Source organism: Oryx dammah, unplaced genomic scaffold (genome assembly GCF_014754425.2).
Source record: "Oryx dammah isolate SB20612 unplaced genomic scaffold, SCBI_Odam_1.1 HiC_scaffold_27, whole genome shotgun sequence".
NCBI lineage: Eukaryota > Metazoa > Chordata > Mammalia > Artiodactyla > Bovidae > Oryx > Oryx dammah.
In genome coordinates this window covers 134,221,114-134,248,905 of record NW_024070211.1, presented here as the reverse complement: position 1 = coordinate 134,248,905, position 27,792 = coordinate 134,221,114, and the positions used below count along the sequence as shown (strand labels likewise).

Genomic DNA, 27,792 nt, shown 5'->3' with positions numbered 1-27,792 from the left:
CAACAGGAATGTATCACATGTTATACAATTAAATTGAAAAGAAATAACATTTTCATATTTTGAAGAATATAAAATGGCATAATCATTTTGGAAAAAGGTCTGGTCATTTCTTTAGAAAAACACACACCTATACACCTATCCTGTCAGCCAGTAAATTGAAGGTATCCGCCAAAGAGAAATGAAAGCATTCTTCCATGAAAAGAGTTGTACAGAAATGTTCATAGCAGTTTTATTGATAACACCCCAAACTTCAGATAAGACAACATGGCAGTCCTTAGGAGAACGATAGCTATGCAGGCTCAGTGGTGTGCAGGTTGCTTTCAGTGCTTGCCCCATCTCTGGGAATCCAAGAGTACATTTCCAGGAATTTGGCAAGCCAGACTTTGTTAAACATTGAATTATAGGAACTTGATGTAAAAACAAAAGGAATAAATACAATTCAAACTTTTCTGATTACTTTCTTGTTGCCTGTTCCCTAAGGTTTTGGGGAGCTCTGGGCTTTGCCAGGTGGAAACTCTGAGCTATTATATTAATATTTGGCTCTGGGCTCCCTTCCTGTGTCCCTTTCACAGTACTGCCTCTAGAGCCTGAAACGCACCATGGCAGGAATGCAACTCATGGGATAGTAGCGATCCGGGCTTGATTTCTTGCTTTGTTAATTTTTTAATTTTATGGATTTATGAACATGATTGAAACAGTATTAACAATACAGATGAAGAATTTAAAGGGATAGTGTATGTAGGTGTCATACCTTGAATAGCACAAAACTCTTCTTCTAATATTCAAAAACTATTACTATCTCATTCAACAAAGAAGTTACTTGAAGCTCCAACAAGGAAAGAAGTGATTTATTAGAGTGGGATGCTTGCGAGGCTTACAAGCAGTGGTGTGAGAGGGAGAACTTGGTGGGCTGCAATTTTATAATCAAAGGAAAAGTGGGGAGGGAGAAAAACCACATTCTTCCTCATCCATGAGTAGACGGACGTCAGCTTGCCATCATCAGTTCCTCTTCCACGTTGGGCAGGAGAGTTTTATTTTCCCTACGTTGTCAAGCCAGGACTGTCACGGCACTATGAAAAAATAAATTTAGGTCTCAGTACAATGAGGGTCTTTCACTTTGAAATGTCACCTTCCCATAAATTATTTTTTATGTGTGCAGAGAACATGTGCTAGGGGTCATTAACACTGAGCTCTGCGAGCAGGATATGGATCTTGCCACCACTGTTTTATTGTTTTGGGTCTTGTCTCATGCTTCTGATGCATGGTTTTATTGCTAAGAAAGCCTGCTTGGTTTTGTGCTTAAGTATACCTGCTTTCTTGAGTAATCATTAACTTACGGGGTGTCTCATACTTTTTTCTACTTTAATCTCCAAGTGGATTAGCTACTTAATCACCTGCTTTGTCCCTTTACTCTGTCCCTATCACTTCTTTTTTTTTCCCCCTATCACTTCTATTGAGTATTTCACTAAAATCTTTTTTAAATTGATCACTGAAAATCGATATTTCATTTGTTTTAATTTGCATTTGTTAGATTCCAGCCAAGAGTTATTTAAAAATCTTTGTTATATTTGCATGTTTTCTTATAGGAATGATTTATTCATATATACTTTGCCTGTTTTTTTTTTTTTTAAATTGGAGTCAGTGTTTTTTCTCGTCAGCTATATATAAATTGAGGGTTTAGTACGAACATACTGTTTTCTGTTCACTATCTGGAGGCAACGTTTTTGGAGGCAACGTATAACTCTGTTCTGGTTTTGCACATTGGGATGAACACAGAGATCTATGTCTCTTCCCTTCCAAGGCCCTGTTAAGGTAAAAGAAAAGGTATTTTAAAAATTATTTTTCAATATTTATTTATTTGACTGCACTGGGTCTTAGCCGTGGCATGTGGGGTCTAGTTCTCTGACCAGGAATCAAATTCAGGCCCCCTGCTTTGGGAGTTCAGTCTTAGCCACTGGACCACCAGGGAAGTCCCCCAAAGTGTTTTTTTTGGTTGCACTGGGTCTTTGGTCCTGCTTGTGGATTTTTTCTAGTGGGGGCAAGCGGGGGCTGCTCTCTAGTGGCAGTGTGTGGTGCACGAGCTTCTACCTGCGCTGTGTCCCACTGCTGAGGCCCGAAGGCTTTAGTGTGCTGACACAGGTGCGCTCACGGGCTTAGTTGCCTCGCGGCATGTGGAAACTTCCCTGACCAGGGACCAAACTGGTGTCCCTGCATTGACAGGGGGCTTCTTAACCACTGGACCACCAGGGAAGTCCCCCAAGAAGGTATTTTTTAAAGTCCCGAATAGTTCCAGAACACAAGTTAAAGGACACTGTCAGTTAACTGAAAATTTGAGATAACTGATCATAAAAGAAAGCAATTGGGGGTTGGAGGCTTCTGATTCAAGATGGCAGATCAAGAACATACTTTTCCATTTCTTCTTACACTTTTATGAAATATATAAATGTTTAAAAAATAATAGACATCAGAGAAAACTGAAGCAGCAGTAGAGGCCCTGGTGCATGCAGTTGGGGAGCGAAGGGACTCACTTTCAAGTGGATAATTCAAATAGGCAGAAAAAGCTGCAACCCAGAGCAGGTGTGATGGGGGCAGAGGGGAAAGGTGGTGAGAAATGAAGCTGGAAACAGGAATGGTAACTGCAAGGCTGCCTGTGCCACAGCTGGACCTCATCTGTCTTCCCCATTCTCATATGATGTTAGTTTCATGTTTATAGTAAGCAAAAACCTAACTGATCTCCTCAGAAGAAATGAACTCAACTGAAGAAAGCCAAGGCTTCTCAGCAGATGTTGAGGGCAAAATAAAGTCAAATCTAAGCGTACAAAAACTTGTTTCTTAGCGGCAGTTCCTGCACGTCCTCATAGTAGGAGCAAAAGTGTATCAAGTATGGTGTAAGAGCTTCTGTTCTGGGTTGGACTTCGCTTTGACTTGCCCCACAGTCAGTTCTCACTAGAATTGTATGTCTATTGGGAGAGATTTGGGGTACTGATGAAAACTGTGAAGCTGGTGAAGTTCCACTGCTCTACCCCAAGTGGTACCTCTGCTTTAGATAGACAGACAGATACTGTGAGGGGCGGGCGGGGGGACAGTAATCCATAAATAGAACAGGAGCAGTTATGATTCATTTAGAACAGGTAAAGGAAATGGGAAATAAAAGAACGTCTATATGTCTACTACCTCCTGTTGCTTGGAAGATTCTCATTCCAGATTATGTGGGGTGTGGCAGGGAGATGACATTTTACTTCATGTCCTATTTTTAAAATTAAAAAAATTTATTTTTGGCTGCCCTGGGTTTTCCTTGCTGGTCTCTAGTTTCAGCGATTAGGGGCTACTCTTCTTTGTGGTGTGCGGGTCTCTCATTGTGGTGGCTTCTCACGCTGAGGAGGACTGGCTCTCGGGGCTCGGGTCTCAGTACTTGCGGCTCTCTGGCTCCAGAGCGTGGGCTCTGTGGTTGTGGTGCATGGGCTTCATTGCCCTGCAGCATGTGGAATCTTCTCAGATGAGCGATCAAACCCGTGTCCCTTGCATTGGCAGGTGGATTCTTAACCATTGGACCACCAGGCAAGTTCCATGTCTTATCTAGACATTCTTTTTTAACCACAAGAACTTATCACTTTCAGTTTTTCAATTTAAAGCAGTACTAGTGATTGGGAAGTGGGGCTAATCAGATCATAGTTTGGTTTGCTTGAGTTGAGTACCACACAATCAATGGAGACAAGGAATCAGGCAACTGATGGAAACAGTTTCAGTGTGGTTCCCTGAGGCACACCTTTAAGTATTGGCCACATATTCAGTTTTGGGAAATGTGTGAATTACCCAAGGTTAGGTTTCTCCCTACTGTACTTTTCTTGTCAGCAAGCTTGGACAGAAAGCCAATTTTACTAAAGCAGAAAACTTACTAACAGGTGTACCTGCTCCAGTTCCCAGAACATCTTTCTACCTAAAACTGGACTCAAGTACAACTTGTTAATTTGCTTAAGTGATTTTTGTTTCACTGATTCATTAAAGAAAATTTCGAAAGTACAGAAAAGCAGGAAGAAGAAATAAGTCATCCGGAGTCCTGTCACTCAAAGACAATATGCTAGTGTATTTTTTGGACCCTCCAAATCCAAGCTCTGAAAGATAGCTAACACTGAAGGTAGTCAGAGTTAGACCTGTAGCTCTACTGAGACGGTCAGCATCCCCCAGGATACTGAAAGAGTATTTCTGTCACTCAGTTTCCCCTAATGTTAACATCTTACATAACCATGGTACAATTGTCAGAACTAAAAATGGCTAATAATTACTGTTAACTAAAATGAGAATTTGGAATTTATGAATTCTTTCACTAACATCTTTTCTTTTTTTCTGTTACAGGATCCCATCCAGGACACTACATTGCATGTGAGTTTCTCAGTCTTTGTTTTTCACTACCCGAGTTTTGAGGAATACTGGTGAAGCATTTTGTGGAATATCCCTCAAGTGAGATTTGTCTGATGTTCTTCTCATAGTTAGACTAGGGCTATGCTTTTTCGGGGGAGTAAGACTGTAGGAAAAGTGACCTTGTCATTATGTCATATCAAGGGTAAATACTACCAAAAAGACATTGCTGTTTATGTTAACCTTGATCATGTGGTTGAACAGTGTTTGACAGGTTTCTTCACCGTGAAGTAATTTTTCCTTTTGCCAACACTTACCGTGGGAGGAAATGACTATGGACAGCTCATGCTGAGGGATTGGTGGGTGGCGATTAACAAATCCTCTGGATGGAGTGTGATTCATTAGAATTCTTCTATAAGGAAGACTTAGCTCCCTTCCCAAATAATATATTTATTTACAGCAGAATAGACTCTAGTATACTTACCTTATATTCTAAATAAAACTGTGCCAGGTTTGGGCACTGGGAGCTGTTGCAGGTTGAGTCCTTTGTCCCTCGACACACCTACACGTATTTTTGAGTATTCCTGACTTATGGCGCTGTGGGATGCTGCAGACTCAGTCGTGCTTTCCCTGTCCCAGTTCTAGAGTCGCCGGTATCTCTCAAGAGCCCTGCCCAGCTCCTTTTGCGGGAAAGTGGTATTTACAAGCAATATCAGGGGAGTCTGCAGTTCCTTCCCAGCTGAAACTTAAGCCCGACCCCGCCCACGCCGCCCCCACTAGTCAGGCTCGTTTGGGCCCCGCCGCAGCTCCGGCCTGCCTTGCGCGCCCTGCGCATGCGCGCCGGGGCGGCGTGACGTCTGACGGCGGCCGGGACGCCAGCGTGAGGCCGCCGGTGCCGAGTAACCCGGCCGTGTCCTTTCGCTTCGGACCTGTTTCTGTGCGCGGTGGTGGCCGGAGGCTTTCCAGGTGAATATTCCTGTCCGATTTCGGCGACCCAGACGCCCTCAGGCCGGGCCCACCCACCCTGCGCCCATCCGAGGAGACCCCAGGCCCGCGCCCTCCGTTCCCCGCCCAGGCGGCGGTCCCCCCGGAGTCTGCTCTGGAGAGGCCCATCCGCGCCCCCAGCCCCTCCCGAGCCCTTCCCTTCCCCTCCCCTTCCTTTCTCCTCCATGTCACCCTCCTTCTCTGCTTCCCTCCTTCCCCCGGGCCCTCCCAAGCTTGTCCAGGAGCCGCCGCCCTTGCCTCCTCCAAGCCGACCCCCCTTCCAGACCGTCGCGCTCCGCCCCTCCGATCCCTCGGAGCCTCTCCCATAGCCGTCCGCCTGTGTCTTCTCCAGAGGAACCACCCCCCCCTCCCCCCCCGTTCGTCCCTTTTTTCTCTCCTTCTGGAGCCTCCCTTGGAGCTGCGCGACCGCGCCCCATCCGAGCTGACCCCTCAGCGGCTCCTTCCCTCCCTCCCTCGAACCTCCTCTGGAGCCGCCCGGCCAGTTGGAGAGCTCCTGCTGCTGCCCCCCTTCCCGCAGGTGCCCCCCGCCGGCCCGCTGCGTATCTGCAGTGTGGGCGCAGAACTCCGCCCCTGCTGTCCCGCCAGCCCCGGGGATTTGGACTCTTTGGTTCTCCTCCCACCTGGAGGTCTCATCCTCCTTAAGAAGGAGTCTGGAACGGCATTGAAGCTTTGCGCTCCCGTGTGGGGCCCTTCTCCGCTTGATTTCATCTACTCTCGGTTTTGCAGTGTCTTAATTTTTAAGTGCTCCTAGTTGTATTACGTCTTTTTTTGACAGTTGATTGTCTCGCCTGCCAGTTACATTAGGAATCTCAGAGCTCAGGGGTTTTCATTTCGCGTCAGAGTAGTGTTTTTTGTTCTTTTAACTCAAAAGTAGAGTAACTTACACAGGAACGTGTTTATAAATGACCGAATAGTAAAATTCCAGGTTTCCAGAGTGAGCGGGGGAAAGCAATGAGGTGAGACGGTCGCAGTATCAAAAAAATCTAGGGGGACATAGTTAATTTTAAATCATGTTGGAATTGACTCTTGAGAACCTTTCGTTTTTTTTAAATGTCTTTTCTGACTAGGACGGGGTAGAGCCACTGCCAGAGGGAGCAGCGCTTTGGAAAGGAAGTTCCTGGGTCTTGTTGAACTTTGAGGAGACCAGTTCCAGGGCAGGAAGTGACTTGTCTCAGTCACGAAGGGAGGGGGAATTAGGGCCCCGAGCTACTTACCTGTTAACTACCTGTTTGTTTACGAGCCTTAATGTTTGTCTGACAAATAATGACCAAAGTACAATAGACGTGTTATGTGCATGTGCAGCAAGACTGCTCCTGCAGCTGGTTTTCTTGTGCTCAGCACGTCCCCTGGGCCCAGGAAGTTCTTAACCCTGGGCAGGGTTGGACTGTTCTGATGGTTATTGATAGAAGGTAGTTGCTGGGGAGAGAGCTGGGCAGGTGCTTGTCTGGTCTTCCCTGTGATTAGTGTTTACTGTTGTGTGGTAGTGATGACTTAACTAATGCCCCGGCCCTTCCCCCCACTCCCCCTCAAATCTCTTGAGAGCAGGAATCAAACATATGTTGCAGGATTATCCTGGCAGGTGAGAGTGTCTGGTACAATATAGGTGGTCAGTAAATGCTTACTGAAGGAGATTGCAGAAAAGAACTCAGAACCTAATGCTGTTTCTTTACTAGCATGTTTTTAATGGTGTTAGCATATTCTGTAAGTAAATAACCTGATAATCTTAGGGACTGAATTTGTGAAATGTGTATGTAAGTGGTGTAGAAAGAACAGATACCTTCTTGAGGTAGTCATATTACTTCTTGGGAAAACAGAGGTTTTTCTTGATTTCACTCTAGAAGGTTTGCTGTACTTACCAGCTTGCTATCCTACATGAATATTTGGGTTCTTTCTCCTGTCCTCTTTTTTGTTTCTTACTGGATGTCTAAAGAAATTAAAGAATTACTTTATTAGTGTCAGTAACTACAAAAACTGCTGAGTAAAATTAACTATGAAAAATGTTACAAAAGGACTTCCCTGGTGGTCCAGTGGCTAAGACTCTGCACTCCCAATGCACGGGTTGGGGTTCAATCCCTGGTCAAAGAACTAGATCCACACGCTGCAACTAAAGATCCTACATGCTGCAATAAAAATGATGATGGAAGATCGTGCATGCCACAGCTAAGACTGGCGCAGCCAAACAAATATTCTTTGAAAAGTTACAAAAAGTGGGCTAGTTGAATCAGTCCTACTTTATTGGCTGTATATCTGCTTCTGAATTTGATCCTGAGTACAGAGTATTGAACTTTCTCGCCTCTTTGTGTTTGTCTGTCTGTTCTTTGATGGGTGCTTGTATTGGGTTTGTTATTAAAAATTGATTGGTATGTGAAATGGCCAACACCAAATATGAACTGACCTCTGAATGATAATAGATTACCCAGTCCTTGTCCCCTGTGTTGTTTTGGAGTCCTTGAAGAACAAAGTTTTCCTTCCTTTGGTAAGGAAGTAATTTTACAGCTAAAATACTAGTTCCTCTGAAAGTGAAAGTGTTAGTTGCTCAGTCGTGTCCAACTCTTATGGGATCCCATGGATTGTCTCCTCTGTCCATGGGATTTTCCAGGCAAGAATACTGGAGTGGGTTGCCATTCCCTTCTCCAGGGGATCTTCCCTACCCAGGGTCTCCTGCATTGCAGGCAGACTCTTTACCGTCTGAGCCACCAGGGAAGCCCCTAGTAAGTAAATTTCCTGATAATCTCGGCGGGGGGGGGGGGGAATTTGTGAAATGTGTAGGTACAGAAAGAACAGATACCACTTTTTAAAAAATTTTGTCCAGCTGTGCAACTGTGGGGTCTTAGTTCCCCAGCCAGAGATTGAACTGCTCTTGGCAGTGAGAGTTTGGAGTATTAGGGAAGTCTCCAGATACCACTCTTGAGGTAGTCATATTCCTTGGAAAGGTAGACAGTGCTAACTAAATGAGCCAGGTAAAGTGGGCTTTTAGTTCAGAACTGTCAGATTCCAAAGGCAATATTCTTTCCAACTTTTAAATTGGTCCCCATTAAGATTCAATGATTTTTAAAGTGATTTGAGTTCATATTCAAAGTGACTTGAGGAATTCCCTGGCAGTCCAGTGGTTAGGGCTGGGTGCTCTCACTGCCCCAAGGTTGGGGGGAGGGCAGGGTGTGGATTCTGGGTTTGATTTCTAGGTGGGGAACTAAGATCCCATAAGCCAAGAGGTACACCCCCCAAAAATGAAGTGTTGAATATGATTTGTATTTTTAAAACTTTTTGTAGGTTTTATTGGTATGTGAGTAAGGTGGCTATTTTGCAGCTAGTTTGCTGGTAGGTATTCTGTCCTGTAGAACCGAGTTTTAGTTTATTCAGGGTATAGCTTCCCTGGTGGCTCAGAAGGGAAAGAATCTGCCTGCTGTGTAGGAGATGTGGGTTTGATCCCTGGGTGGGGAAGATCCCCTGGAGAAGAGAATGGCAACCCCCTCCAGTATTCTTTCCTGGAGAATCCCATGGATAGAGGAGCCTGGCAGGCTACAGTCCGTGAAGTCACAAAGAGTTGGACACGATTGAGTGATTAAGCCCTTGTGTGCGTGTGCACACACACACAAACACACACGGAAAGTGAAATTCAGCAAGGTATGTCAGAAAGCTATTACTGTTTCTTCAGAGACTGATTTAGTTAGGTATTCTGGGAAGGGTTTTTTGGTTTATGGTTTTTTTTTCTTCCCCTTCCTTCTACTGCGTGTTCAAATTTTGACAGCCAGGGGCCTCTTAGTAAGTCTCCTAAGCCATTTGAGAAGCAGCCTCATGTGCTTCTGTCTTCTAGAATGTTTTGGGCAAATTTTAGGTGGATGGTGAGGAAATAATAGCAAAAATAGTAGTAATAATTGCTGTGGGAGTAGCTACCATTTGTTGGTTTTAGTAGCTGTCACACACTGTGCAAGCACAAGCTATTTTACCCAATTTTCCAAACATCTTATCCAAGTAGGAATTAGTATTCTCACTTTATAGATGAAGAAACTAAGCCTTGGAAAAGCTAAGTAACTTGCCCAAGGTGGTTTCTAAGTGATTGAGCCAGGATTTAAACGCAGTTCTTTTGACTTCAAACCCTGTACTCTGAAGCATTAGGTTCTATGAATTTTTAAAAGCATATTATCAGAATCATACTTTATGATTTTTGATTCCTGAAAATATAACAAGTTTCTCCCTCCATTTTGAAAACAAAGAACTATTAGAAGGAAGGTTCAGGTAAATGCTGTTCATTTAGGGATTTTAAAGAAATATATTTAAGAATAATAAAAATTATTGCTTACATGTTCACATTTATCAAAATAATGTATATACATAAATTGAAAATCCAAATAGCACTTTAAACCTAAGAGTCAAAAACCCACTCCCTTTCCATTAACTAGAGACTACTAGTTTTTTTAGCTGCCTTTTTTATATTTGAGATACAGTAACATTGCTATTGATTTAGATGTAATCTTTGACTTCCTGCCATGGAGGACTTTTGCCTCCTGTACACACTCTTTGAGTTTACCAGAGTCTCTTAAATAATGTCAGCTTCTGTCCCTTTTCACTGTCCTCCAATCTGGACTGGTTTCTTTTCTGGGCCTGTGGCACAGTTATCTTCCTGTGACCTTCCTTCACCTTCATCCTGGGCATTTTCTTTTCCTTTCTTCATTATTGGCTCCCTAGTTCCTCTCTTATGGTGGAATACGTTCTTCACTAGGTTCTGGAAACAGAGTCGGGTGCATGGAAGGTAAATCTTAACTCTTTGAGCATGTGTGTAAATGTCCTTATTTTATCTATTTGATTAATAATTTGGTATGGAATTCTGGCTTGAAAATAATTTTCTCTCAGCATTTTGAAGATACTGATTCATCGCCTTCTGGCTTCCAGTATTGTTGATAAAAATGCCCTTATGCTTTGTTTATCCATTATGTGACTCTGTGCCCTGCCACCACCCCCCCACCCCCCCCGGAAGTTTTAAGTTCTATTTTTTGTCTGTGGAGTCTGCAATTTCAATTAAATCTTACTGAGGATCTTTTTAAATTCATCTTGCTGGACACTCAGTGAAGCTTTTGTGTCTAGAAATGCATTGTCATCTTCTGGATAATGTTTGTATAGTATTTTTTCTACTTTTTTCCAGTGTTTTATTTATGTAACTCTCCTGTAAGCAGGATGCTTTATATCCAGGGTTATCCTTTATTTGTTTGTTTTCATTTCTTGGCCTTTTTTTTTCCCCCTTTCAGAGAGAGTTCTCCCATTATGATCTTTTATGCTCTTGTATTTTAGATTTGATTAATCATTTTAAACTGAGAGCTCTGAATGTTTGTATTTTAGAACATTTTGTTTTTTGGCTACAATATTGCGTGTCATTTCTCTGGTAACAGTATTAGGTTGGTGCAAATGTAGTTGGGGTTTCAGACCATGAATTTTAAATCATTGTAACTAGGCTCAAATACAGCTTTATTAATTAAAACAGAAACTGTTGCAATCAGCACATTTTTGTCAATGAGAAATAAGTTTGTTCATTCCTGTGGCATAAAAAAATCCATGCTTCTGGATTTGATGAACTCTTGGAAAACATTTTCTGCCTCCTCCTGGTTGTGGAAGCGTTTTCCTTGCAAAAAACTGTTGAGATGCATGAAGAATGGTAGTTGGTTGGCAAGAGGTCGGGTGAATATGGCGCAAGGGGCAGAACTTCGTAGCCCAATTCATTCAACTTTTGAAGCGCTGGTTGTGTGACATGCAGTTGGGTGTTGTCGCGGAGAAGAGTTGGGCCCTTTCTGTTGATCACTGTGGGACAGTTTTCGTTGCATCTCACCGATTTGTTGAGTATACTTCTCAGATGTAATGGTTTCGCCAGAATTCAGGAAACTGGAGTGGATCATACTGGCAGCAGATTGCCAAACAGTGACCTCCACCTTTTTTTGGTGTAAGTTTGGCTTTGGGTGTGCTTTGAAACTGCTTCTTGATCCACCAACTGAGCTGGTCTTCACCATTTGTATAAAATCCACTTTTTGTCACATGTCACAATCAGGTTGCGAAATTGTTTATTGTTGCTGTGTTCAGTAAGAGAAAACAAACACTTCAAGCGTTTTTTTGATCTGTGGTTAGCTTATGAGGCACCCACTTATCGAGCTTTTTTGCCTTTCCATTTTGCTTCAAATGCCTAATGACTGTAGAGTGGTCGATGTTGAGTTCTTTGGCTACTTATTCTGTGGTTTTAAGAGGATCAGCTTCAGTAATGGCTTGCAGTTGGTCATTATCAACTTCTCATGGCTAGCCACTGCATTCCTCATCTTCAAGACTCTCATCTCTTTTGCAAAATTTCTTGAACCACCATTGCACTGTACATTCATTAGCAGCTCCTGGGCCAAATGGGTTGTTGATGTTTTGAGTTGTCTTCACTGTTTTATGACCTATTTTGAACTCGAGTAAGAAAATGGCTCGAATTTGCTTTTTGTCTAACATCATTTCCATGGTCTAAAATAAATATAAAATAAACTGCAAGTAATAAGTCATTAGCCAAAAAACATAAATCGAGAAATGCATATTAAGATGATGTATAACATAACTATTTTTATTTAAGAATGTCTTCCAATATCAAATGGCAAAGTTCAACAGTGAAAAACTGTAGTTACTTTTTCACCAATGTAATAACTTTCTTAAAAGTTTTCCTTTGCTCCCTGCAGTTGTTTCTAATTCCTGTGAAAGTTTCAGTTTTTTGTTTTTTTTCTAATCTTATATTTAGTCTCTTATCTTGAGGCTTCCTCAGATGCCTGAACATATATGCTGTGCTCAGACTCTCCGTCAGATCCTACTCTCTGTAGCCATATTGATGGTAGCCCACCAGGCACCAAGATTCTCCTGGCAAGAATACTGGAGTAGGGTGCCACTCCAGGGGATATTCCTACTCCAGGCTGTCTTTCCAACCCAGGGATCAAACCTGTGTCTCTTATATCTCCTGCATTGGCAGGCGAATTCTTCACCACTAGCACTACCTGCGAAGCCCGAACACAAATGCTGTTTCTATTTAAAATTTAAAAATACTGACTGGAGGTTTGTGTGTTTGTTTAAAGTTTACTACTTGGTGAGCTTTCTTCTAGGGTTTTAGGCAGACGTCAGTTGTTTTATAGAAAAAATTTTTTTTTCAGTATTAATGAGCCTTGGGCTGTGGCCTTTGCCCACACCTGAAGAGTCTGGGAGTTAAGAAAAGGAAGAGAACGGGAAGTTCAGGATGTTCACTTACTCTGTTACTCAGCTCTAAGTGTGGCATCTCACTTTCAGTCTGAGCTATCCCTGATGTCACCAAGAGTAGGTAAATAAATCCTCGGTGTTTCAGCCTTTCCAGAAAGGAAATCCTCAGGATTGCGGAGGATAGTAGCCTGGATGTGTTAAGAGGGCCTAGTGACTCTTCTTAAAGACTTTCGGTAAATTCTGATAATCTCCCCCACCTTTAGAATTATCTCATACTTCTAAATCCTGAACCTTCACAGTGTTCTGTGACTAGGGTTGGCTTGCTGTGTTTTGATTGTTAGCACATGAAAAGTAGAGAAAGCTAAATTTTATATTTATTAGTTACTACTTGTTCGTTTACTTTAGACCTTTCACTATGTTCTTAGCAGCTCATCTGCTTTTGTTTCTTTTGCCGTTCTTTTTGCCTTTGTGGATTTATGCAACTAAAATTCATTTCATGAGAAAGCAGATTAGGTGTTTAATTTGTCATTAATGTTGAAAATAGCAAAGCAGTCACCAGGAGGGGTGATCTTTACATTATTAATAGATTGTTTGTCTTGGATTCTCATTTTAATGTCACTGTTGTGTTTTCGGGAGAAGGCAATGGCACCCCACTCCAGTACTCTTGCCTGGAAAATCCCATGGGCGGAGGAGCCTGTTGGGCTGCCGTCCATGGGGTCACTAAGAGTTGGATATGACAGAGCGACTTCACTTTCACTTTTCACTTTCATGCATTGGAGAAGGAAATGGCAACCCACTCCAGTGTTCTTGCCTGGAGAATCCCAGGGACTGGGGAGCCTGGTGGGCTGCTGTCTGTGGGGTCGCACAGAGTCGGACATGACTGAAGTGACTTAGCAGTTGCGTTTTCTCTCTTTGAAACTAACTCTCATATGAATTGAAGTGTTTAGTGACAAGAAATATGGACTTCTAGAAATATGTAATATTTCTGAATACCGTAGATGGGAAAAGGGGAAGATGGATATTTAAAGTCTGCCTTTTTTTCTTCTTCCCTTCTGAGCACTCAGCTATCCTATCCTAGGTAACCTCAAGGCAGGGCAGGCTAGCAGGATCCAGGACCAGGAATTGGTCTAGGCTGATGATGGACCTGATTTGGGCAGTGGCCTGTGAATGCTCTACAAGGCTGAGGGCAAGTAGGCTGAGTGATGGGCAGTATCCCTCCTCCTCCGCTCTGTGATCAGGGCTCAGGATATACTGGAGGAGCTTGGCAGGGGACAGACTCTAGATAAAAAGATGTAGCTGTGGTCCGGCATTGGTAAGGTGGGTCATTTAGGAGCAGATGAAGCAGCTGCTCTTGTTGATGTACTTGTTACCCTTGGTGTCTCTTATTTATGCGGCCCAGTGTTGGGGTCTGTATTGTGTTATGTCTCACTTATGGGTTGGGAGCCAGAGGTTGAGGATGCTCCTGCTAATGAGGCAATATGCTCCACGTAGTGGTCTGACATGGTGCCTGACAGAAGAGGCTGGCATACACAAAGGAAGCACGCCTCTTTAATGGAGATAAAGAGCTTGTTTTTTAAGTTTTTGGATGGTTTGTAGCCTGTTCCTACAGTCTTCTCTGCTGCCTGTGTTTCAGTACATTTGAGTCCTTAACTCAGAACTCTAGACTTTTTGTCTTAAAAAAGAAATTCTAACATCTTAGACTGTAAATAACAAATATCTCTTACTGTTAATGCTGTATCTTTGAGTTATTTCGTAAGGGGAAGGAATTACACAAATCACATGGTTTGACCTGTTTTTTTAACCACCATCCCCTTCATTGTGAAATTGAAGTCACAGTATATGTTTTCTCAAGCACATTCTGTAGTGATGTGACCGTATGGTTTTAATCATTTTTATACTTAGAATGCCTTTTAGCCTCAGTTGGTTCTAATGAACTGTAATTACTGTTTTCACATTGGCACTTGTGCTCTCACAGTTTGGCCATTAAATGCCTTCTTTAGCTGGTTGACTTTTTTTCTTGAGAGCACCTTTGTTTTTTTTTGACAGACATCTTAGGCACATCTTGAGGTATCTTGTCCGTGAATTGTAAGCAGCTCATTTTCAAGGAGTACAGGTTCCTTTTAGAGGAGACCAGTATTAGGGATAAATATCTGGGCATGTAAGATTGTCTATATAATGACTAAGGTTAGACAGGATAATACCAGATAAGAAGCTACCTGAGTCTGCAGAACAATTACCCTTTTTCAAAAAGTCATGAGTTTTTGTTGCTAATTTCAGTTTGTTTCTTTCTACCTTGTAGTAATCTACCTTTCCCTTTCTTCATTTGTTTTGAACTATTTAGCCATGCTAGAGATACATTTGTAATGTTGTCCTATCTATGTAGAAGTTTTGTTTTTTTTTTTCCCATTTTATTCCTGTTTTAAATCTTGCCTCAAGTGGCCTGAAATTGATTTCCAAGTTGGGTTTTCAGTTTTCTCTTGTTGACATCCCCTTGAGTCACATCTACCTGAAAAGTGAAAGAAACCCAGCCTCACTTCCAAGCAAATGCCAAAGAAAACGTAGGCACGATATCTGGCAACTCAAATGTTGATGTATACAGTTAGTAAATAACTGGAAAGTTCTCGGTCCTTAAGGAACTCTCTTTTTAAGTCTTTATCTTCCTGGATGCTAGAGGATCCAGGATGTGAATGGTCAGTTCTGGATTAATCTGGAGGTTAATTTTCAGTTCAGTTCAGTCACTTAGTTGTGTCCAACTCTTTGCGACCCTGTGGACTGCAGCATGCCAGGCTTCTCTGTCCATCACTAACTCCTGGAGCTTGCTCAAACTTGGGATGTTAATCTTACAGGCAGATAAAGTTGTTGGTCTCGGATTCTTGAAGACCTGTCACTAAATGAAGCTGCTGTTAATTTCATGTTAGGCTGAGCTGCCATTTTGACCAGTATGAATGTCAACAAATATAACCAAAGGAATATCAATCATTAGATATTTTAAAAAATTTGCCACAGAAGTTTGGGAAACTCCTTCCTATTGCTCCACATTTTTACACTGTTCACTTGGTTCCACATTCACCAGCAAAGTTGTGTGGCAGCATTTCAGTCAGGTTTTATGTATGTATTGTAAAATAGGTGGCTCTCAATACCTACAGGTAATTTTTGGCCTAATCCCCACTATTTTCCTTTCCACATGAAAATAAACGAGTTTCTGTTAACGATTGTAGGAAGTTTTAGTATAAATATCCAGGATTTGGCCTGAGTGAATACCCTTCAGTTTTATGTTTTGGGGTAATAATATCACTGGAGAGATGTGATGGCATCTATAACATCCATCCCCTGTCTTTTTAACTTCCAAGTTTAATCTTTTTCTTCCATTAGAGTGTCAACTAACATGAAAGCTGGGGTTTTGGCTTGGTCACTGCTTTATCCTTAGTGTCTGCTTCAAGGCTGGGCACACATCAGATGTTCAAAGAATATTTGTTGAATGAAGATATAATAGTATTATTTCTCTGCCTCAAAGGCTTTTGGAAGTAAATGATTGTTTCAGGAATGTTACAGGCCACCCGTTCTTTTGGCGCCAGGGACTGTTTTCGTGGAGTAGGGGCCAGCAGGCTATGGGCAGCAGGCTCTGCTTGTCTGCCACCCACCTTCTGCCGTGTCACAGACCACACCAGTCTGCTTCCTGGGGGCTGGGAGCCCTTATTATAGGCTGCAAGTTGCAGAAAACTAGTTCAGCTCAGTTTAAGTAATGACGAAACCCATCATTTTGCTTAATGGAAAGCCTTGCATTAGCGGGAATTTTCCTGCTGGGGTGAGTCAGTGGCTCAGCAGTTAGCACTGCCTTCTCAACAGTCAGCTGCCTCGGGCGTGTACCCTCTCCATCAGCAGCAGTAAGCAGCACGCACATCCTCTGGGAGAAGGAAGAGACTGACTGTGCATCGAGTTCATCTGGGACTGTATGTTTGAGTACCTAAATGTGGGAGAGAAAGATGAAGAAACATCTTTTCTTTCTTGGTGAGGACAAGCAGCATGAATTGGCAAAAACTTCCGGGAGACTAAGAACATTCCTTTTGAAGACGCTGAAGTGTAGGATGACTCGTGAGCCGTACTTAGGCGTGGGAAACATTAAACGAGGGAGAGCTCATTTGTTCCTTTGAGGTGGCTACTTGGGCTTGTGCTCCGTTTTGCCAACCTTCCAAAACTTATATGTCTTAAGAGAATACCTAAAAATGCTAAAGTAGAAAACAAAAGTAGCTCATAATTTCAGCCTCCACATAGTATCTGTTGATGTGTTCAGTCCCTGGCCTGGGAAGATCCCACATGCTGCGGGGAGCTTAAGCCTGTGTGCCACGACTACTGAGCCATGCTCTGAGCCCGCAGGCTGCAACTACGGAGCCTGTGTGCCAGGAGCGCTGCAGCCCGCACCCCAGAACCCGTGCTCCCCGAGAGGAGAGTAGCCCCTGCTCACCACACATAGAGAGAACCCTCAGGCAACAATGAACTCAGTGCAGCCAAGAATTAAACAAATAAATAAAATGATACAACATTTGCAAGTTGTTTTTAAAAATCTGAATAGTACAGAAAGTTGTAATAGGCCTGAGTATTCACCCTCTTTTCTGACACTCAGCATTGCCTCATTCCTCTCCTCAGAGGTACACATTATTAACAGTTTTATGATACCTTCCAGAAAACAGTTGTGCTGGTTGATAGCAGCTCTGTGTGTTCAGTAGCACACACTGTTCTGCTTGAGTCCTCTTCCCACCCGTATAATGACCTGCCGTGTGTGGAGGGGCCTCTGGTTGGGGATAGTGTTATGCATATGTGGGTGAAACTGCATGTGTCTGTCAAGGAGGCATATTCCTAGTAATGGTGAGGTTGCTAGGTCAGAGTGTTTCAGTATTTAAAGTTTGGATGGATATTGTCAAATTCTCCTCCCAAGAGATTACAGTGGTTTTCATTCCTGACATGCTTTCTCCTTTCTGGGTATCATAGTTTGTTTCATTTGTGACCCTATAATAGGTAGTGTTGTTAACTTGTGATTTGAATTTTGTTATTTGAATTGAGAGAGAAATGGAGTAGCTTTTGAGTTTTTTGCCCATTCCTGTTTCTTTTTCTCTGAACTGCCAAATGATTGCTGTTTCTGTTGTCAGTCGGCTTTGTAAGTGAAGGAAAGTAACTCACTGCTGCCATGTGTATGGTTGTAAAATGTATTTTTCTTAGTCTTTTATTGGTCTTCTTTACTTTTGCCACTCAGATTTTTATTTTTATGGAGTTAAAGTTACTAGACTTTTTTTTTTTTTTTTTTTTTGGTGAGTTCTGCTCTTTGAGTTTTTTGTTCTGCTCTGACCTGGCCACTCCACCGGCTGACACCCATGCATGCCCAACTGTAACTGGGCTATGTAAAGTCATTAGGGCTCACCCAGAGAAGGCAATTGCAACCCACTCCAGGCTTCCCTGGTGGCTCAGACGGTAAAGCGTCTGCCTACAATGTGGGAGACCTGGGTTCGATCCCTGGGTTGGGAAGATCCTTTGGAGGAGGAAATGGCAACCCACTCCAGTATTCTTGCCTGGAAAACCCCATGGATGGAGGAGCCTGGTAGGCTACAATCTATGGGGTTGAAAAGAGTCAGACACGACTGAGTGACTTCACCTCACCTCACCAGTGCTCTTGCCTGGACAATCCCATGGACGGGGGGAGCCTGGTGGGCTGCAGTCCATGGGGTCACTAAGAGTAGGGCATGACTGAGCGACTTCACTTTCACTTTTCACTTTCATGCATTGGAGAAGGAAATGGCAACCCACTCCAGTGTTTTTGCCTGGAGAATCCCAGGGACGGGGGAGCCTGGTGGGCTGCTGTCTATGGGGTCGCACAGAGTTGGACATGACTGAAGTGACTTAGCAACAGCAGCAGCAGCAGCAGGGTACACCCAGGGTAGGGTTTAGGCAGCTGGACCCCAGAGCCCCACCATTCCAGGCATGTTAGGAGAAGTCACAAGTCCTTGACAAAGCTGAATGTTTGGGTTCAGGGGCTGCTTTATGTCTATTAGACCTAAGTGGAGTTAGACTTAGTAAGGTGGGCAGAATTGTTGTTTTTCAGTTGCCAAGGTCTGTCTGACTCTTTGCGACCCCATGGACTGCAGCATTCCAGGCCTCCCTGTCTCTCACCATCTCTGGAATTTGCCCAAGTTCCTGTCCATTGAGTCGGTGATGCCATCCCACCATCTCAGGCTGTGTCGTCCTCTTCTCCTTCTGCCTTCAATCTTTCCCACCTTCAGGGTCTTTCCCAATGAGTTGGCTGTTTGTATCAGGTGGCCAAAGTATTGGAGTTTCAGCATCAGTCTTACTTTTAAAAAGGTGGGCAGGGTGCTGAGGCTAAAAACTAGAATGTAAGTGTGGTGGTTGTATTGGCCCCGTTAACGAGGTATTAGGTAAAGTCCAGATGGCCAGTGAGATAAAATGACTTTGGTCCTTTACCCAGCTGAAAGGAGTAAGGACAGAGAGACCAAACGACTTGTGATTTTGTGATATGATAAGAAACATGAACTTCTAAAATGTTGGCATTTTCTGAGAGATTAGAGACATTAGGAGTTTTTTTTTTTTTTTTTAAATTCACAATAAATCCCTTTCCACCATACCTGAGTTTATACTAATGAGATGACTCTTGGTGTGGGGTGCACCTCGGTGACTTCAGGATGGGGCTGGTTGCCAGAGGAACCAAGCTTGTGATGAGAAGGTTAGAACTTTCAATCCCATTCCTGGACCTCCAGAGATGGCAGAGAGACTGCCGCTTAATCACCAGTGTCCAGTGATGTAATCATGGCTACCCAATGGAATCTCCTTAGGACCCCATAAATGACAGAGTTTGAATGGTCACATGGAGATGCTGGGAAGTGGTGCCTGGAGAGGCAGTGGAAGCTTTGCTTGCATCTCTGCGCTCTTCATCTCATCCATTTGGCTGTTCCTGAGTTGAATCCTTTTATAATAAACAGAAAATTGTAAAGTGCTTTCCTGAGTTCTGTGAGCCATAGCAGATTATTAAATCTCAGGAGGGAGTCAATATATATTTATATGAATTTGTATGTATAAATAAATCAATTTATATGTATCAACCTCCCAATTTATACATCAGAAATACAGTAGGCCTAGGACTTTTCTTTAAAGTGGGAGCACTCTTGTGGAACTGAACCTTTAAGCTGTGAGGTCTGATGCTAACTCCACATAGTTAGTGTTGGAATCCACCTGAATCAGTAGACATCCAGTTGGTGTCCTGAGAATTGGAGAATTGGTTACTGGTATGGAAAAACCACACACATTTGGTGTCAGAAGTGAGTAAAAACAGCTCATATGGGTCATTCTCTTTTCTGAATATGATTTTGAACCTGCCTGTTTTTTTTTCTGTAGGTGAGAAAATGGCATTTGTGAAGAGTGGATGGTTGCTGCGACAGAGTAAGTATAGGACATGAGCCCTTGGTCTGGGTTTAGAGTTGCCTTAGGACTCATCTTTTATTTCTGTGGCTGATACTGCTGACATTTACAAACAAATAACAAAGTCTTATTAATGCTTGCCGCTCTGGATTTCCTCTTGCAGATTTTCAGATTTCTGTGAACTGTTTTTCTGCACACATGAAGCTTCTTCTTGCTTGCTGCCTTGACAGGAACCAGGGGATAGTAGTTTCTGCTGGTTTTTCTTACTAGCATTCTCTATTATTAATGGCTGACCTGAGGTTCTTAAGTCTACCCAAGCTGAGCTGGTATATTACTATGAAGGTACTGCTTACTTTGTAGGAAATAGCTGTCTCATCCTCGGAATTGAACGGTGATGAGATTCTGAAATACTGGAGTCTTCGATTATAGATTAAGATTTGATCTGAGGGAGTATGTTTACCTAAAACCAAATCTTTTTTATCTCCTAAAGGACTCTGGAGAAGAGACTCAGTTCTTTCCCTGTGAGATTGAGTTCATTTTCTTGGACTCGTCTCTGTGGGTGTGACAGTCTGGTTTAGGATTCTGCAGTTGGGGTTTTGGCGGCAGCTGTGGTGCTTGGCTGGTACTCCCCAGCCTCGTGATCACACCTGTCTGTGTTTGGGTGGCTCTCTTCAGTAGTTTTTGCACAGCTCAGGCACTGCCAATCAAATAGATACTGGATGCCAGTTGTTTATCAATTTGGGCAAGTGCTGTGGCTACCCCTCTCAGCAAGGTGGGTGCTTGATAGTGGTAAAAGAAATTCGGAAGGCTGCTGTGATGAGTATTCTTTTGATACCTGCAGTGGACATGGGAGATGTAGAGAGGTGCATGCAATGGAATTTGTGCACATTTGGCCTAGAATTGGGATCTATAGGAACAAAAGATGTAGCTGTTAGGTATAGATATGGTGCAGGGATGACTTTTAGTTTTCCTTTTTGGCTGACAAGGAAATTAGAGTTTTGTGAAGTTAAATGCCTAGTCCAAGATTACAAATGAAAGGATGCATTCTCTCAAACTGATAGACTGTGATGGATGCATGCTGGACGGGAGCCAGGCCCTGGGAGTGGATCTGTCCAGTATCTGAGCCTGCCTCTGCATAGCCTCAGGCAGGGAGACTCTCCTACACTGTGGGCTGTAAGGGAAGGTGAATGTTAGAGAAAAGTATACGTGAAGGCCTTTCAAGAAAAAGAGAAGATATTTTCCAGGAGAGGAAGGTATCACTATTATTTCTAAATAGAGAGTTGATAGTCCAACATTTTCTAATCAATTTAGCAGTTAGATACCACTCGGAAGGTTTAGATATACCACATGGAGAGTTAAATGCTAGACATAGTTCATCAGCTCAAAATTTATTCAGCTTTTGTTTTCTTTTGTGTTTTGAAACTTAAGTGGCAGCGTTCTCAGTAGGAGTGGAATTGTCATCTTAGCGTGTGCTGCCTGCAACCCTGGTGCAGCGTGAGTGTTCGTGCAGCCCGGGTCTGCTTCCACTTCCATTTTGATAGACTGCCCTGGGCAGGCATATGCAGGGATACTTTTGGGTCAAGAGGAAAGTTTCTTTTGTTTCTGTTAACCTGTGAGTCAGAGGACAGAGTCCTTGCTTTTCCACTCAAAGCCAGCATTTCCACTTTTTTTCAGGTACTATTTTGAAGCGCTGGAAGAAGAATTGGTTTGACCTGTGGTCAGATGGTCACCTGATCTATTATGATGACCAAACTCGGCAGAGTGTGGAAGATAAGGTCCACATGCCAGTGGACTGCATCAACATCCGCATGGGACATGAGTGTCGGGGTAAGTGGGCTTGCCGTGTCCAGCTTCTGTCACCTACCCTTCCCCATTCTTGGTGGGAGTGATTCCTCTTTCTTAGCCACTTTGCTTTCATTTACAGATCAAAGAAGGGTTTCGTGTAGGAAGAGGTAGCCAGATGAAACCAGATGCCTGGTTATAACCCATATGGGTCTGCAGGTTAATTTTCTCCTCTGAATAGACCCATCGGTCCACATTTCTGTTCTCTCTTATGAAGAAAGTAGTGGAGAACTAAGGAATCAGAGTGCTGGGAACCCCAAGAAGGATGGAGCTACTCTAGGTAGTTTAGATTTTGTGACTCAGAAACTGGCTTATTGATAGCAGCTCCAGTCAGTTTCTTAAAAATCTGATGTCTTTCCTGGAGTTACCTCTTATATAAATTTTGAAGGAATAGTTTTTTAATAAGCACAGACTTTTCTAATTAATGGCATATGTGGACTTTTCTGTTTGTTTTATTAGCTCTGGAGTACAGAGTCTGCTGTAGTAACCATTGGTGTTATAACATCCTGCCCATATAAGTTCTTGAAACACAAGTTTCTATGGACTAGTGTTGAAATACTTACTTGAACCAGGCTCAGATATCATAGGCCTTATCCTTTTTGGTACACAGATATACTTTATTTCTTTTTATGAGTTTTTTTTGTTTGTTTTAAAAAAATATTTATTTTGGTTGTGTCAAGTCTTAGCTGCCGCACGTGGGATCTTTGTTGCCGGGTATTTTGTTGCAGCATGCAAACTTCTCTCTAGTTGTGGTGCATGAGCTGTAGAGTGTGTGGGCTTAGCAGTTGTGGCGTACAGTCTCTCTGGTTGTGCCACACGGGCTTTTGCTCGGGCTTAGTTGCCCCGTGGCATGTGGGATCTTAGTTCCCTAACCAGGAATCAAACCCCCATTCCCTGCATTGGAAGACAGGTTCTTAACCACTGGACCACCAGAGAAGTCCCAGAGATACCTGAACATCTGATGTTCACTTCTAAAGCAGTGATGTAGTTTGATGCTTCCTGTGACTAAATGAAGTAAGTATTCTAGTAACTGATGCTTTGCAACACTTTTCATTGTGCTTATTGTTCTGATGTCTGGGCTGTTCTGTGTGTCATCATATGTGGATGCCCTCTTGAAGAGCCTTACTTGTTTCTCCTACAGGCAGTCCTGTACGGAGTAATGATTCATGTGTTTGGTTCTGTAGGGCAGAATAAAGATGTTTTATAATTACAGTGTTCTGAAGTACTGGTCCTTTGCTTATCTGAGCTATTAAGAAGAAATCCTTGGGGGGGAAAAGTGGTGTTAATATTTCTGTATATTTTTTATAGATATTCAGCCACCAGATGGGAAGCCAAAAGACTGTATGCTGCAGATTGTTTGCCGAGATGGAAAAACCATCAGTCTTTGTGCAGAAAGCACAGATGATTGTTTGTAAGTTTTTTAACTTAAAAAGTACTTTCTGTTTTAATTTCCAGTTGCAGGAAGGGAAAAGAATAGGAGTTAAGTTTTCCTTTAGGCAGCAGAATAAATGACTTAGAGGTGTGTGAAAGGAATGTTAACAGTGTCTTAGTCCATATCTGATGCCCTGATGCTGGTTTCTGCCTCTGCAGAGCTGCTCATGCAGTGTCCTGATACACTGAGTATGGCAGGAAGTATTAGATACACTGGATTTGCATTCTTTCCTCATTATTAGATGTGCACTGGATGCTGGGCAAGGCTAAGTGGGTTCTGAAATCTTGTGATTTTTTTGGCTGCGCTGCCTGGCTTGTGGGATATCAGTTCCTAACCAGTAATCAGACCTGGGCACACAACAGTGCAGAATCCTAACCTGTGGACTAGCAAGGAATTACCATTAAATTTTGTTATTTTAATGTAAATGTCTTTTTAAATAGCACTGACATCTGTATTATATAGCCTTTTCCCTCTTTTGATGGTTCTCACTCCCATTTGCTATCTCTCAAGAAAGAGTATAGAAATACAAGAAGGAAAGCCCAACTTTATTAATTCTCATCCCAGAACATCCCATATATAGCATTAATGTAGGACGAGAATCTTGAAAACTGATTTTTTTTTTTCTTTTCTGTCCACACTCTACCACTACCATAGGTTAACTCTAGACATTTTGAGAATTCATTAACAGAGATTATAATAATATTCCTGTATATTAAAATACTCATATGTATGTGACATTTTTATAAAATCCAGGTGGCCAGTTTGTTAGAGTGCCTGACCCTGCATTGTACATATAGGCTTATCCTTAATATAGGCATGCTGAACTTTTTAGTTTAAATGCCAGATGTAGTTTCTTTTTTACATTCTTATTTATATATTAGTGAATCATAAATGTCACTTTCTGGAAGAGATGTAGCTTTCATACAGACGAATGGAGACATGAACACATCAAGCCAGTTTGCTACTGTTTTATAAATTGGATCTCTGTGTATTTTACTAGTCATTAATTTAAGCTTGTGTACATTGAACACTTCCTTTGACCTGGGCTCTGTGCCGACTGCTTTATATATGTTGTTTAATCTTTACTTTATAACGTGGGTGGTTGTTTTTCAGTCGCTCAGTTGTGTCTGACTCTTTGTGACCCCATGGATGGCAGCACACCAGGCCTTCACTGTCCCCCAGAGTTTGCTCAAACTCATGTCCATGAGTCGATGACTCCTGCCTTGTCTTTCCCACAATCAGAGTCTGTTCCAAGGAATCACCTCTTTGCATCAGGTGGCCAAAGTATTGGAGCTTCAGCATCGGTCCTTCCAATGAATATTCCATGATATTGATTTCCTTTAGGATTAACTGGTTTGATCTCCCTGCTGTCGAAGACACTCTCAAGATTCTTCTCCAGCACCACAGTTTGAAGCAACAGTTCTTTGGTGCTCAACCTTCTTTATGGTCCAACTCTCATGTCTGTACATGACTACTGGAAAAACCATACCTTTGACTAGATGGACCTTTGTTGACAAAGTGAGGTCTGTGCTTCTTATTATGCTGTCTAGATTTGTCATAGCTTTCCTTCCAAAGACCAAGCATCTTTTAATTTCATGGCTGCAGTCACTGACTGGACTGATTTTGGAGCCCAAGAAAATGAAATCTGATACTGTGTTACTTTTTCCCATTTATATGCCATGAAGTAATGGGACTTACTCCTTGGAAGGAAAGTTATGACCAACCTAGATAGCATATTAAAAAGCAGAGACATTACTTTGCCAACAAAGGCTAGTCAAGACTATGGTTTTTCCAGTGGTCATATATGGATGTGAGAGTTGGACTGTGAAGAAAGCTGAGCGCCAAAGAATTGATGATTTTGAACTGTGGTGTCAGAGAAGACTCTTGAGAGTCCCTTGGACTGCAAGGACATCCAACCAGTCCATTCTAAAAGAGATCAGTCCTGGGTGTTCATTGGAAGGACTGATGCTGAGGCTGAAACTCCAGTACGTTGGCCACCTCATGCAAAGAGGTGACTCATTGGAAAAGACCCTGATGCTGGGAGGGATTGGGGGCAGGAGGAGAAGGGAATGACAGAGGATGAGATGGCTGGATGGCATTACCGACTCGATGGACGTGAGTTTGGGTGAACTCTGGGAGTTGGTGATGGACAGGGAGGCCTGGCGTGCTGTGATTCATGGAGTCATAAAGAATCGGACATGACTGAGCGACTGAACTGAACTGAACAGGATGGGACTGGATACCATGATGTTAGTTTTTTGAATGTTGAGTTTTAAGCCAGCTTTTTTGCTCTCCTCTTTGACACTTAACAAGAGACTCAAACAGGCACTCTGTATCAACCTAGAGGGGTGGGATGGGGAGAGGAATGGGAGGGAGTTTCAAAAGGGAGGAGACATATGTATACCCATGGCTGATTCATGTTGAGGTTTGACTGAAAACAACAAAATTCTGTAGAGCAATTATCCTTCAATAAAAAATTAATTTAAAAAAATTCAAGAGGCTCTTTAGTTCCTCTTCACTTTCTGCCATTATAGAGGTATCATTTGCATATCTGAGGTTGTTGATATTTCTCCCAGCAACCTTAATTACCAGCTTGGGGTTCACCCAGACCGGGATTTTGCACGATGTACTCTGTATACAAGTTAAATAAGCAGGGTAACAAAATACAGCCTTGCCATACTTCTTTCCCAATTTTGAACCAGTTCATTGTTCCATGTCTGATTCTAACTGTTGCTTCTTGACCTGCATACAGGTTTCTCAGGAGACAGAAAAGGTGGTCTAGTATTCCCATCACTTTAATAATTTCCCAGGGTTTGTTGTGATCCACACGGTCAAAAACTTTAGTGTAGTCAATGAAGCAGAAGTAGATGTTTTTCTGGAATTCCCTTGCTTTTTCTGTGAACCAGCGGATATTGGCAATTTGATCTCTGGTTCCTCTGCCTTTTCTAAATCTAAGTTGTACATCTGGAAATTCTGGGTTTACATACTGTTGAAGCATACTTTGAAGGATTTTTGAGCATTACCTTGCTAGCATGTGAAATGAGCACAATTGTTTGGTAGTTTGAACATTCTTTGGCATTGTCTTTGTTTGGGATTGGAATGAAAACTGACATTTTTCCAGTCCTGTGGCCACTGCTGAGTTATCCCACTTTGCTGACATATTGAGTGCAGCCCTTTAATAGCATCATCTTTTAGGATTTTAAATAGCTCAACTGGAATTCCATACCTCTTCTAGCTTTTGTTCGTAGTAATGCTTCCTAAGGCCCACTTGACTTCACACTCCAGGATGTCTGGCTCTAGGTGAGTGACCACACTATCATGGTTATCTGGGTCATTAAGGCCTTTTTTGTACAGTTCTTCTGTGTATTCTTGTCACCTCTTCTTAATATCATCTGCTTCTGTTAGATCCATACTGTTTCTGTACTTCATTGTGCCCATCTTTGCATGAAATGTTTCCTTGGTATCTCTAATTTTCTTGAAGAGATGATCTTGAAGGTCTTGAAGATCACCTCTTGAAGAGGTGATCTCTTGAGTCTTCCCCATTCTGTTTTTCCTCTATTTCTTTGCATTGGTCCCTTAAGAATGCTTTTTTATCTCTCCTTGTTATTCTCTGGAACTCTGCATTAAGTTGGGTATATATCTTTCGCTTTTTCCTTTTCCTTGTCTTCTTTTCTCAGCTATTTGCAAGGCTTCTTGGAACAACCACTTTGCCTTCTTGCATTTCTTTTCCTGTGGAATAGTTTTGGTCACTGTCTCCTGTGCAATACTGTGAACCTCCATCCATAGTTCTTCACGCACCCTGTCTACCAGATCTAATCCCTTGAATCTATTCATCACCTCCACTGTATAATCATAAGTGATTTGATTTAGGTCATACCTGAGTGGAAGAAAATAGTTTCCCCCACTTTCTTCAATTTAAGCCTGAATTTTGCAATAAGGAGCTCATGATCTGAGCCACATTCAGCTCCTGGTCTTGTTTTTGCTGACTGTATAGAGCTTCTCCTTTGACTTTAAAGATTTCAATCAGTCTGATTTCGCTATTGACCATCTAGTGATGTCCATGTGTAGAGTCATCTCTTGGGTTGTTGGAAGAGGTTGCTTGTCTTTATAGCCCTTTGTTCTTAACTGCTCTACTATGCTGAGATGTCATGTGCGGACTGTTCCTTTAAGTAATAGTGGAAAGAAACATCTAGAACTAAAATTTTAGAATAGTTTAATAATGAAACATGGGAGGTGTTGTCATTGAGGAGGGAGAAGAGTTAAAAATACACTGAAAGACTTGCTTTGTTTTGGATTTGAAGAGCTAGATGAGTCAGAGGAGGTTGTTTCTTAACCTGTATGGGAAAATAGAGGTTTATTAATGTGTTGATTTTAAGCATCAGTTCTTCAGCACTCAAGCTTCTTTATGGTAATTCACATCCATACATGACTACTGGAAAAACCTTAGCTTTGACTAGATAGACCCTTTGTCAGCTAAATGATGTCTTATCTGCTTTTTAGTATGCTGTCTAGGTTTGTCATAGCTTTTCTTCCAAGGAGCAAGT

The 27,792-nt window shown here is 42.4% G+C and overlaps 1 protein-coding gene across 3 annotated transcripts in view; it reads left to right on the top strand.

Annotated features, from left to right (window-relative positions):
• The first annotated feature begins 5,195 nt into the window (after positions 1–5,195).
• Positions 5,196–27,792, top strand: part of PLEKHB2 (pleckstrin homology domain containing B2) — a 49,675-nt gene continuing 27,078 nt past the window's right edge. For 2 of the 3 annotated variants that reach the window (XM_040227882.1, XM_040227881.1), the window contains exons 1-4: positions 5,196–5,322; positions 19,951–19,995; positions 21,649–21,801; positions 23,125–23,227. In XM_040227882.1, the coding sequence (XP_040083816.1) occupies positions 19,959–19,995; positions 21,649–21,801; positions 23,125–23,227 (293 nt within the window). In that variant the 5' untranslated portion in view covers positions 5,196–5,322; positions 19,951–19,958. Of the gene's footprint in view, positions 5,323–19,950; positions 19,996–21,648; positions 21,802–23,124; positions 23,228–27,792 lie in introns of those variants that run through there. The other variant, XM_040227883.1, reaches the window with a different exon arrangement.